At 31.1% G+C, this 13,605-nt stretch overlaps 1 protein-coding gene across 1 annotated transcript in view; it reads right to left on the bottom strand.

Moving 5' to 3' along the window:
• Nucleotides 1–13,552, bottom strand: part of LOC106677407 (serine-rich adhesin for platelets) — a 22,282-nt gene extending 8,730 nt beyond the window's left edge. The window contains exons 1-10 of the mRNA XM_014415333.2: nucleotides 13,035–13,552; nucleotides 12,781–12,951; nucleotides 12,555–12,700; nucleotides 10,133–10,321; nucleotides 9,848–10,031; nucleotides 8,129–8,174; nucleotides 6,038–6,102; nucleotides 4,618–4,757; nucleotides 2,954–3,140; nucleotides 2,727–2,804 (exon numbers count right to left, since the gene is read on the bottom strand). Of these exons, the coding sequence (XP_014270819.1) occupies nucleotides 2,727–2,804; nucleotides 2,954–3,140; nucleotides 4,618–4,757; nucleotides 6,038–6,102; nucleotides 8,129–8,174; nucleotides 9,848–10,031; nucleotides 10,133–10,321; nucleotides 12,555–12,700; nucleotides 12,781–12,951; nucleotides 13,035–13,077 (1,249 nt within the window). The 5' untranslated portion in view covers nucleotides 13,078–13,552. The remainder of the gene's footprint in view (nucleotides 1–2,726; nucleotides 2,805–2,953; nucleotides 3,141–4,617; nucleotides 4,758–6,037; nucleotides 6,103–8,128; nucleotides 8,175–9,847; nucleotides 10,032–10,132; nucleotides 10,322–12,554; nucleotides 12,701–12,780; nucleotides 12,952–13,034) is intronic.
• Nucleotides 13,553–13,605: the final 53 nt, after the last annotated feature.

Below are 13,605 nucleotides of genomic sequence, written 5' to 3'. Positions count from 1 at the left end.
TGTACATATTCATTATATTAATAAAAAAAAATCTAGTTGAAGCAAGTTGGATTATTTAAATAATTGTACATTTATACCTACAAAGATCATGCAGAGGCAAAAAAAAATCAAACAGGAAAAAATATTCTGGAAGATTATTGATTGACCGTGTGTAAAGATGAAAGGAATATGGTCCGGGTGCAGTCAGAAAAACTCAAATAGTAGAATTATACTAAATAAAATAGTATAATTCTACTATTTGAGTTTTTCTGACCACACCCGGACCATATTCCTTTCATCGGAAAAAATATTCATTTTTGTGACCTATTTATTTAATCCAAATTGTCATTTTAATTAACTGAGCACTTTTTCTTTATTATTATACTTCCTCACTAAATCAACGTTTCGGAGTTTATTCTACACTATCTTTTGAATTGTATTACTGTTAATTTTATGCCTATACTCGATGTCCTTTTTATGCAAAGATTATTTGTCAGCACATGGTCTTAGAGCCTAAAAAAGACAAGTGCTAGATAATCTTTGAATGGAAATTTGGAGGGTACATCACATAACTTTCACATTCCATTCTGCTTTGAGATGATATAAATTTTTGTTCGTTTTAAAACGACAATTTCATTATTATTCCAGATGGCAATACTTCCCCATAATATATATTTCATATTTAGGCAAGTGAAAGTCTGATAAATGTCTTAAAAGCCATGTAAACCAGAAAACATTTGTTTTCTCAATTAGTTAATCATCAAATTATTTCTTATTTTATATTTATCCATGATTTATTAGTGCTGACAATGAGAGATGATTAATTATTTCAAATAAAAAAATTAAAGGTACTTTAAGGGAAGATTGAGGAAATTCGAGATTTAAGCCAAGTTGGACAAGGGTGGTCTGAAAAGTTTCCGACCGCAAGGTGAAGGTGGCAGCACTCGTAAATAAAAGCAAGTGAATTTTGTTGTTCTCTGTTGACAGTTACCCATCAAAGTTTCAGCCATTTTGGACATGCAGTGTTTCTGTAACAGTCATTTGAGTGAGTATATGTGAGTGTTTTTGTAAAAATGGACAAAATCGAGTATAGAGCTGTCATTAAATATTTGTTTATTAGTTATACGCCTATGCCAATCAAAGACAAGTTAGATTCTGTGTATGGGGACTCTGCACCATGATTTACCACAGTGAAATTTTGGAAAGCTGAATTTAAACGTGGCCATAAGAGCTTGGGAGACAATGAACGTTCGGGATGTCCAAAAACTTCAACTACCGACAAAAACTTCTTCAAAGTTCACCAAATGGTGTGCTAGACGACTGCTGAATTTAAGTGAGAGAGATAGCAGAGGTTATGAACATGTCAAAAGAACGTCTTTGTTAAATATTAAATCAACATTTAGATATGAGGAAGCTGTCCACACCTTGGGTGCTAAGTTTGCTCACGTAAGACCAAAAATGTGTTTGAATGAACATTTCCAATGCTCTGATGGTGCAATAAATCAAAGTTTTGGCGGCGATTAATTACAGTAGATGAAACTTGGATACACCATTATACGCCCGAAACAAAAATACAGTCCAAACAGTAAACTGCAAAGGAAGAAACCGGCTCCAAAAGACAGCAAATACTGTTTTCTTGGCGATGGTCACTGATTTTTAGGATAGTCATGGAGTTTTTTTAATCGACTATCTTCAAAAAAGAAAAAACATTACAGGAGCATACTACGCATTATTGCTTGACAAGCTGAAGGTAAAACTTGTAGAAATACGGCCACATTTGCAGAAAAAGAAAATCCTGTTTAACCAAGACAATGCACTGTCTCACCTCAGCAGTAGCTATGGCAAAAATCCATGAATTACAGTTTGAACTGTTAGACCATCTGCCTTACTCACCAGATCTAGCCCCAAGCAACTTCTTTTTGTTCCCTCATCTAAAAATTGCGCTCGAAGGACAGAAATTTTCGTGAAAAGAGAAGGCAATCACCTTCATGAACAATAAAATAGAAGGTACATAATATTATTTCCAGTCAATCGATTTTAATGAAAAAGTTGCTGTAAAATCAAAAGAAATTCGAGTTTTGTACATCTTTTCATTTTTGAGTTAGGCTGTTCACATATATCACTAAGATAATTTTGTGAGATTTGGCGATTTGGACTCAGAGAACCTTAAAAATATTCATGTTAAAAACTGGCATTCAAAACTTTATAATAATGCAATAGTTCCCCTTATTCAACATTTCATGTTTAGGTAAGAAAAAGTAAAAAGAGACTGTAAACTGATAATGGCATAAAATAAACATCAGTACAGTTAAGCAGTTAAGTTTTCATTTTGAAATTATTGAAACTAAAAAAAAAAATTATTGAAATTAAAAAAAAAAATTATTGAAAAACAAAATTTAGCATACAAAGTTCTGTATTTTAGTGGGAAACTTTACATGCATGAAATATTTTTATCAACCACACACTTTCTTCTCTCCTGCCATCATTTGTGTCCATTTGCCCATTATAATGCAACGGAATTTCAGTAAACTTTATGAAATGATGAATCTGACCAATTTAATGAAAAAAGCAAAAAAAAAAAAAAAAAGCTAATAACTCCACACTCATCTATCTTTCTTAGGTCCGAATATACCAGGGAATACTTTATTTTCTAAAATATTACCAATAAGACTAAAATATTGGATCACAGATTAAATTTTGGTTACTGTTTGTGCCAACACATTTTAAATTTTAAACAGTATACTCACCATTGATATAGAAGGTTTCTGTTTCCGATTTTGGAAGAATTCTTTTCCTACGTGTCTGGAGACCACCACGAATACTTACTGTAAAAAAAAAAAAAAAAATGCCATGTGAGTATTAAAAAAAAGAAAGACATAGAGTTATCTATAATTTCCTTTATAGGCACTACTCCAAAAGTGCAAAAACAAAACGTTATGAAGGGAGCAAACAAAAAAATGCTTGATCAACTTACCGGTTTGTCTAGTGACACCGGGTGCCAATGGTAAAATAGGAGTTAGATGACCGAATGTAGGAAGGTTAGTCCTATGTAAGGGTTGCAACGGTGTAGATATTTGAGTGGTGGGAAACACATCGGTAACTGTATAGCCAGCTGGAATGATGAAACTCTGTTTGTAGATACCGCTAGAAGTTGCAATGGCCTACAGTTGAGACAGATGAAATAACAGCTTTTAGTTTATGATTAATAAATCCAGATTGAATAAAATAAAAATGTATTAATTGAAATATGTTTTATCAGGATCTATGAAATCCTTCATAATACCTAAACTTGTCAATCTCCGTATTAAACTCACTAGTTCTAAAAAAAACACGGACTTTACTAAAAATAAATAATGAGCTGGTGAAAATGACAATGGTATAAATCAAGTTTCCTTTATGCTAAAAAGTGAATTAATAGAAAATTTTCTTCTTAAAAATTATGTAAGCAAGATAAAATGGAATATGTTTCAATTCTTGGAAAAAATGCTTTTAGGTTTCAAAATGAAGTATTCAGAACAAACATACACATGGCCATGGATACTCCCTTATCTGGTTTTCAAAATTATCTATTGGCATCACATTGTAGAACTTCTCCTTTTCTTGACCTTGTATGTTTAATTTCAATTCGAAGAATCTATCCACAAATCAAGGCCATTTTCCCTTTTAAAAGTCTCCAAAGCTCTAAAAAGAATTTAACATAGTTGGTGGACTTTTAATAATATTTTCTCACCACAATTATTTTCAACAGTACAGGAAATATCCTAAAATTTTATTACAGTAACAATATTGCAACTGAATACACAAACCTTTCAATAAGATATGGAAGTAAATTATATTTAGAACAGCTGTTAAAAACTATCTAAAAGAGATTTTGTCAATCCATCGATATTCCATAATAATGATGGTCCTCATTATAAGAACAGAGAACTGGCTTCTAATTTACTTCTTTTCTTTATCTATAAAACAGTTTTGTTTGGATGGACATTGAAATTGAATTAAGCAGTTTTAGAGAGCATTTCCATTTTTTTCAGCTTGATTGGAGTACGCTAACTTATCTGAACCCTAACTAAACATTGCCCAGAGTGAGAATGACCCATATACCCAATTTTTTGATACACCACTATGATTTTCATCAGCTCAATTTTAAGAAGAAATGAATTTTATTCCAATTGTAAGGATCTTTATTTAATTTTAATTGCCTAAAATATCAAAGAATTTTTGGAGAAGTTTGTCGAGGGGTGTGGTCAGCAAAAAACAACATAAATAAACAAAACCATATTTATTTATTTTATGCCGACCTGAGTTTCAGGTTCAACTGGGTTGAGTTGCAGGCCTACCTTCTACGCCATAACCCCTGATGAAGACCTGAAACTCAGGTTGAAATGTCAGCATAAAATAAATAAATATGGTTTTGTTTATTTATGTTGTTCTTTGCTGACCGCACATCCCCCTCCCCCCGATAAACTTCTCCAATCATTAATCTACAGTCAACTATCTACACCTCATCAAAGAATTTTCTTTGATTGGATGCTGGAAATAGAATTTCCAGATAAAATAAAATGCTAATAGTGAGGCTTGATTAATAATTAATAGTAATATTCTATATAACTAATCAAATTCAAATCAAATATTAAATACCTGTGGTGTAGAGATTACGATAGTTTCTGTAGGTTGAGGCTCTTCATTAACCTTTTCATCTTGCACTTTCTTATTACCAGCAAGTATGCCCTCTATTGCAAGGTTAGATTGTTCTTCAATTTTCTTTGATGTTTCTGGATCTAGGAATGAGACATTTAATTAAAATCCATAAACAAAAAAATTCTAAAGTACCTATGACTATTAAATACGTATCAATTTAGCTGTTCAATGCCACTTAATTTAATTCTCTATATCATTATTAATTTAATCAATTTTATTTAACAGAACATAGAAACTCGATAACCAAACAAATACTGATATGTAATAATCCTTGTGATATTATTAAAGCATTTGCCATATGTGCAGATACCTATCCCAGGTAGGATGCCTGTCAAAACAGGGACACTTTTCACAGCTGGTTAATGGACATGTGGAAGGGAACCTTCCCAACAAATCTATTAAAACAGGTATCGCCTTCTGGCTTTGTCAGTAGGGAGGTCAATTATGGTTTATACACACTTGCAGCCTCTTGTAATGTATTCTTCTTGGGCGTGGCTAATGATAGCCAATGGGAAATAGGATTCCGAAAAGGTAACGCCTCTACGAACAAGAGGGAGATCTATTCAGGACAGAAGACAAATACAGAACACAGAAGTAAGGCAGATCGATGAGGGAGCAGGATGCACTTCAATGAGAAGAAGTTCTAAGGACGAATAAGACCTGGAACGCCATCCTTTAGGCCAAGACGACACCCACAGCTAAGACGTCAACAATACTAACGATATGCATCACCCAACTCAGCAGCTATTCAGACATACTAGGTAATAAGTTATAATGTAAACAATATTTTATGGCCAACCTTTATCTGGATCATTGGACCACTTTATGACAATCATGTAATCAATGTAAATAAATACTTAGTTTCTTTATGTAGTTAATATACTATTATATTACATAATTAATGGTAACAACATTTTATAAATATTAAGATATTTAATTGGTAAACACAAAAAGCCTTTGGAAAGGAATTCAATAATAATAATAGTTTTGCAGAACTGTCTACAGACTGCAGACTCAAGCAACTACCAGTAGCACTGATGGTTTTTCACTTCACCACAATTTATAGAGGGGGTAATGTTGGGAGGTACTTGTCCTTTCGAGAGGCTTTTATTAGTACCTATTAAAATATAATGTATAAGTCATGTACTTCAATATCCAAAAATGGTCATATTTTGCAGTTTTTGATAGTTTTGAGAAAAGGTGTAAACCAAAATCCAATTGTTTAAAGTTCATTTTCGTTTTTTTAAGTGCTAATATACATTATTTCTTTTCACATCTCAAGTGTGAAAAAAAAAACTTTAGGCACCTATATGAATTCTTATTACTATGTTGCTACATGAAGATTAACTATTATAAATACCCTCATTAGTTGTATGTCCACAATCCAGATTTGGAGCTTGCCTTTCTTCGGCCGGGTCACCATTTCTGAAAGTTCGATACACTACTAATTGAGGTAATTAATATAAAATTAAATAATTATGAATAAATAATATAACAAGTGTTACTAATTCAGGCAATTAAAATAAAATAAAATAATTATGAATAGATAATATATCAAGTGTTACTAATTGTAGCAATTCATATAAAATCAAATAATTATGAATAGATATTATAACAAGTGTTGCTAATTGTGGCAATTCATATAAAATTAAATAATTATGAATAGATATTATAACAAGTGTTGCTAATTGTGGCAATTCATATAAAATTAAATAATTATGAATAGATATTATAACAAGTGTTGCTAATTGTGACAATTCATATAAAATTAAATAATTATGAATAGATAATATAACAATTAAGAGAAATAAAAATAATAACTTCTGCCAGAACATACCGCTATATATACAGATGGCTCAAAGTCAGATAACCTTTGTGACACCAAACACAACCCATAAGAGAAAACTGCATCATCTCTCTAATATATATACCGCAGAACTAAGTGCCATAGAATCCGCCCTTTACTTTTTCATTACAAATATACTAAATGGCAATATAGTAATTATATCGGACTCCATTAGCGCTCTTCAAGGACTAGATATAATGTATTCAGTTCACCTACTTGTTCAACGAATTCATGAATACTTAATAATGCTAAATCAAATAGATAAATCAGTCTACTTCATCTGGACCTTCTGGACATGTTGGTATAATAGGAAATGCGATGGCCGACAAAGCTGCTAGTCCTCCCAGGTAGAACCGCAGCAATCTTAACTGCAAAGGAACTTGCTCGTATGGAGATTACATATTAATGTAATTAATAATGTATGGCAGGGGATGTATTAATAAAAGATAGCAGGCAATGTGGGATGAAAGTCCACCCAGTAAGTTGAAACCTATAAAGCAAGATGTGAAGTTCTGGATTACATCAACCCGAAGTAGATGCTGTGAAGAAGTAGTGATCACCTGACTCAGAATAGGACATACCCGATTGACACACATCCACCTCATAACAGGAGAGGCCCCTCCAAAATGTTCAAAATGTAATAGTAATCTGACCGTCAAACACATTTTTGAATAATTTCATCACTACACATTAACTCTGCACCAGTTAGGGATACCAAACCAACAAATGTTCCAATGGCGTTGAGAAATGACGAATCCATAATAGAAAGAGTAATTAAATTCATCCATCAGACTAACTTAATAACTAGCCTTTAATTATTATAATTATCTATTTATCTTGCCTTGTTTTTAAAATTAGAAATTACTTATCTGCTTTTCATAATCCTCTCCACTATCGTAACGATTATTAACGAAATTATAATTGCCTAGCTAGATAATATTTCAAATCTCACAGAAATGAGTCCCTCTGGTGCGGATCAGTACACCATACCAAAGCTATGACTATGGAACAACTAGGCCTAACTAGACCAAAACTAACAACCAATGGGCGTTGATGGCCAGGCTGTTACTCGCCCTTTCAAAACTAACTAACAAACAACAAAATAATAACTGAACACAAAACTTTAAAAATTAAATTCCTCCATATATCTAAATATAATTTTCCAATTTCATAATCTTTCCTCGGTCCATAAAGAAATACTGATGTTCAATGATTAAATAAAACCATCAGATAACATATCAATAAACTTGTTTAATGAAATTTCTGGTATTGAATTTCCCCTTCTCCCTCTCAATTCCAAAATCACCATATGATATTGTGTGATAAATGTTTACTTTATTTTAAGATTTTGCGATAAACGTGGATGAACCATTTTTATGCAGTAATATTGATTTATCTAAAATAATTTCAGGATAGTTTTAAGCTAAGAATGTGCGTAGCCCATGGATAAAATCCGAATTGAAATCCTAACTAAATTACAAGTAAAGAGGCTGGGTTGAAAAATAGGTATCAATTTATGATGCAAGTAAAGAAAAAGAAAATGTCATATATTTATAACTATTACATTTTTTAATGATGGGACAAATACAATCAAACAAGACTTACTCTTTATCTGTATCCTCTGGTGTGGTTGTGTCTTCAGTACGTGGGGCTGCAAAACACAACAACAAAACATAAATAATATATGTTGCCATAGCAATAAAATATATTTCATACTGCTGAATTAAAACAAGAATTTATACAGATTGCATAAGTAATTTTATATTTAGATAACAGACTTGCCCAAACATTCCACTAGATTTTTTTTTTTTTTTTTTAAAGATTGCCAATCTATTTATCGATTCTAAACCACTTCTTAACAATACATTAAACAAAATTTAACTTGAAGAAAATAACAAGAGTTTAATTAGTTAAACTTTTTATGACTTCTATTTACCTGTATTGTCGTTTAAGCTGTGATACCTCCGAAAAAATCTTAATGGAATTAAAAAACAAATATCAATGCAGCATTCTAATGCCATCTTGAAAGAATTCTAGTTCTTCTAGTGCAATCAGAAAAATAATACAGGAATCCTACTAAATGTGGGCTGAGAAGAAAATTATCCAGTATATATATATATTTTTTTTTGTTACAGCTATTTACATAGCTGTAATTAAGTGCATAATAAATGTTACAGCTTAAGCAACGATATGAAAAAAGTAGTCAGAGGAGGTATCCTAATTATGAATAGCTTGAATCTGAGTATCCAACATAAATACAGCTTTTAAGGTCCATTATGTTTGTATAAATAAGTCTCAGAAAATGGTCTGTGTGTATGTGAACTTAGATAAAAAAAAAATGTATGAAACTGAAATTATGCATTTAAATTGGGAATAATATGAGATGTCAAAGCAACTACAAACCGTAATTGCCACTTTGTACAAGGTGTTTTGAGGTCAGACGTCCTAACTGAAAACATGATTTAAAAATCAACCTGTCCTCATCTGCTAGAGAAGTGTCTGTTACCTGGGGATCTTTATTCTTACCATTTCATCCTGGATTTCTTAAAAATCTGTCATTAAAATAATTAATTGATATTGATAAATTATCAATTATTTTAAAACTATTTATTGGTAGAGGTCTTAGAACAGGTTTCACTGTATAAACAATAAAAACATGTAACTTTTATTCTGAGATATGTTTTTAAAACAAGGAATACCTTCCTTTCATTGTGAAATTATTAAACATTGTAAACATATAGCTTTAGTTTAATTGTGAATCGCTGGATTTTGAAATTAATAACTTGCAATCCTACAACCTCATTTATTATATCGAAACGTTGCAATAAACCAATTAATATTTGGTAAATTAATTTACATAATTTATATTATATATTAATATACAAAGACCTCAAATTTCATTTACCTGTTACTGGATAAAATAATTCAAAAGTTAAAACATACAATTTCTTATTTTTAAAAATAATTATTTTCTTCTGTTACATAAATTGCCAAATCAATAAATATGAATAAATATTTCAGAATGAAGAAACAATTTCTTTACAAATTTTTTTTTAGCAAAACAGTAAGATGAAATAGTTTGGTAGAAGTATATATATATATATATATATACACTATACAATATACAGTTGATCATTCCTACAGAATCTCCTCACAATGCAAATGATACTAACTTTACATATTTTGAATAAGACATAATTATATTAAATGAATATTATTGATCATCTATTTAATCTAATAATAGAAGGTTGTTATTATATAAGCAGATCCTTATTTTAACACAACTTAATATTTTAATAATTCGTTTCTAGAGCAATGACTCACCGACTAACTCATCCAACAGCTCGTGAAAAATAGGATCAGCCTCAGTATTATGTAAAATGGTTTCAATAATCTTTTTTTCATCTGTTTTATGATTTGATGTCTCACCACTTGAATCAATAGCTTTATTTATATTTTCAGCAAGTCTTTCATGAAGGGCAGTATTGTCAAGCAAAGTTTGTAATATCTGTGTTAAATAAATAATCATGGATGAATCTTCAATGTGCTACATACTGACTACATTCAATAAAAGATAAAAGTGAATTGGATTGATCACTTCATACCTACATTTAAATCAAAATCATCATTGCTCGAAGTAGCGTTGTTCTTAGCTGGAACAGATTCTTCACTAACGCTACTTTTTTTCTGCTCATTTTGTTGATTTTCCTTTTCTTTTTTTTTCTTTTCTTCATCATCATCTTCTTCATCTTCCTCTTCGATACTTTCCAGGTGTACAGAACTTCGGCGAGCTTTTTTCTGAAAAAATAAACATAAAATTAATGAAAAAAACAAACAAAAAAACAGAATAATTATAAAAATAAATACAGGAGGAACAAGAATAAAATTAAACTAAGGTTGTTTCACATGAAATGGCCATTATTATATTTAAAATTCAAATCAGAGTTAGCGGGTCTTCTGTTGCACACTAATAATATGCTTAACATTAAAACTTATAAATAATCTATTTTGGGTTAAAATCCCCTCCCAATACATTATTTACATTTTATTATACCTTCAAATCACACCATGGAGAGATATGATTGTTGCAAGGAATAATATAAGGTATTTAGTGTAGGTAGTATGAATGAATGGACCAATTGCTGTTGTTTTGGGAAGTTTTTGACTGGAAAAACAGAAACTGAAAATCAGTCTGGTGAAAGACAAACATCAATTGACGACTAAGACCTCAAACTTCATTATCATCATCTGATAACGCATGTACCTCGTAGAACCTTGGCCTCCTTCGCTCAGACATGTCCTAAGTTGTTCTTCGCTTTTAAACACCCTGAGTCCAAAGATCATGTCCTGCAGCCATAGAAATTTATGGCTATCGCTCCATCTCTTCATTTGAAGAATCTTTTCATCTTCTATCCCTCTGTTTCATGGAACCTACCATCTTCCATCCTTTGAACATGTCCCAGCCATCTTAATCTACCACTCTTCATGGTGCTTCTTTTAAATTCCTCAGCTCATCACTTGTCTTCACCCGCTGAAGTTCTCATCTTGGAAAAAAAAATGTTTTTCTTTCTCATATATTTAAGAACTTTTTTTTCAAGGACTCGTTTCCTTAAATAATAACTAAAGTTAACTGCAGAAGAAAACTTTGGTCAAACAAAGGGCTTTTATCACACCTCAACACCAATTCTTCTGAAATTTCAAGACTTTTAAAGAAGACATGAAAAGTAATAAGCTCAGTTTAATGGTAACACATCAAAATGAACAGGAGCAGTTAGAGCTCCTTGAGGTACGTATATTGTTGTTGTAAAGTAACAAACAGCCTATTCGGGAAAAAAATGTAGCTTGCAATAAGAAACAGATTGAGCACGACAATGGACATCACCAAGGTCAGTGGATGAAAAACCAGGACACAAGCCAAAACCAAATTTACACCTAAAAAACTAATAATGATGGTTTTGTGGTCTATGACGGAGTCTTTCACTGTTTCTAACCACATTATCAGAACTTTTTATTTATACTGCTTACTGATATCCATCCATACACAGGTTTTGATTAAGGTTATGCAAATAATATCTCAATCAACTAAAATCTAAAATATTCAATGATCCTACAAATGCCTCATTTTTAGAGATTATTTGTTATCCATACATAACAATGATACCTAACTTTTTTAAATAATAGTACCTAATTTTTTCCTGGATATAATTGTTAGTCAAGAAGACCAGTCTTGGTAACACTGAAGGACACAAGTAAAAAGATTAATATTAAACAAAATTGAAAGATCAAAGTTCACAATGAATACCAATAGATTAATCATAAGAAAAATATATATCTAAAACAAGGATCAGTTTTAGCAACAGTGTTCTAGGAACTAAAAAGAAGCCCTAACAGACCAGAATCCTAATTTGCCAAAAAATGTTTATTTTATTTTAAAACTAAGCTTTGAATCATGATAGGATTAATCTTCATTCATAGAAAAAGTTACTGTTTAGTTTTATTATTTCCTGAAAGTCAATATGTCTAAAATTCAACCTTTTACTGCGGAGAAGTTACACATTTGGTATCAACTTAAAAATGGCAAGATTAACATCAGCTTAGGTAAAGGATAGATCGTAAGAAACTCTAACATATCAAATTAGAAAAACAGGGTCATGGACTCAAGGTCTTAAAAAAAAAAAGATATAGATTCGTCAAAAATTGAGAAATTCCAATGAAGAAATTGGTGGGATACTGCAGAAATGGTTTAAAACCTAATGAGGCCGCTATGTTCCTCCTGCTCTCTAAGATGGATTTCTTGAGATCTATTTCCAACAGAATTAGGGATTCTTCCAATGAAGAAATGAATCAAATATAGTGGCAGCAATAGGTTCTATAAAATTCCCGTTAACATAGGTGATTATAACAAAGATAGGCTATAATAACCATAAATGCTTGGTCCCTTGAACGTTTGTATAAACAATATCAAGTTTATATCTCGACAATTTTTAAAACTAGAAATAAGCGCAACATAATATGATTAAGTACTACCTACCTTATTAGGAACAGATATTCGAAGAAAAACAGTTTTTGAAATGTTATGTCCACTGTCATGATCTATAACTAAAACATTCCCTAATTCTTTAACAAATTCACTTAAAGCATGATTTAGAGAATCTGCCCTCGCCAAGTAATTTTTAACTGGAACAAAAACAAGACATTAATTTAGTGAACTGGTTCTTTTGCTCATAACAGAAACAAACTTTTAAAAAATATCTAACCAAGACAAACAGCATCAGTATACAAATTTAATATATCCACTAATGATAGTCCCAACACAGTGGTGTTAAATTTTCGCCCTTTCTTCTGAAGTGTGAGACATTCTTTCAAACTAGAAGAAGTCTCAAGTAATAATTGTGCAGCACCTTCACAGTTTTCCTCAATCAAATATCCTGATCCATGAAAAGTTGTTTGTATCAGTAAGTTATAAGATTCATTGATTGTTTATCAAGGATTAACAACTGATAATACATACCATATACTAGTCTAGCAATTTCTGACGGTAACAAAGATTCCATTTCCAATTACTAGACTTGTATATAAAACATTTTTAATAAGTCTGAACACTTTTAATCCACCTTACACAAAATTAATTGCCCATTCTTGGCGTTGTATAAACAAAAGAACTACACATATATAACCGAAATGTTAGCGTTACCTTCTACTCCCGCCAGGAAACGATATCAGTACACTTCAACAACTTTTCCCAACATGATAGAAAGAACAGGCATTGATGACAAATTTTCAAATTTTGTATGGGATAAAACACTATGGGGACAATAAGCATATCTAATGAATAGGCTTAGAAGAATCGCATTAAATACAATTAAAATAAAAAATATTTACTGGACAGTTATTTTAGAATTCAAAATGGAGGGAGGCGATAAATTAAATAATAATGCAAATGACAACTTTATGATTGATGTTCGGAACCTTATCAAGAAATACGTTTGAAATTATTTTTAGTTGCTTAAATAATTAAAAATTATACCATCCTGGAAATAAAAATAAACGAATCTGGTCTAGTTAATTAAGACCAAATTGGA

The sequence above is a fragment of the Halyomorpha halys genome, unplaced genomic scaffold, assembly GCF_000696795.3.
Source record: "Halyomorpha halys isolate HHAL.00 unplaced genomic scaffold, Hhal_1.1 Scaffold98.1, whole genome shotgun sequence".
NCBI classification, from domain to species: domain Eukaryota; kingdom Metazoa; phylum Arthropoda; class Insecta; order Hemiptera; family Pentatomidae; genus Halyomorpha; species Halyomorpha halys.
This window is presented reverse-complemented; position numbering and strand designations above follow the sequence as displayed.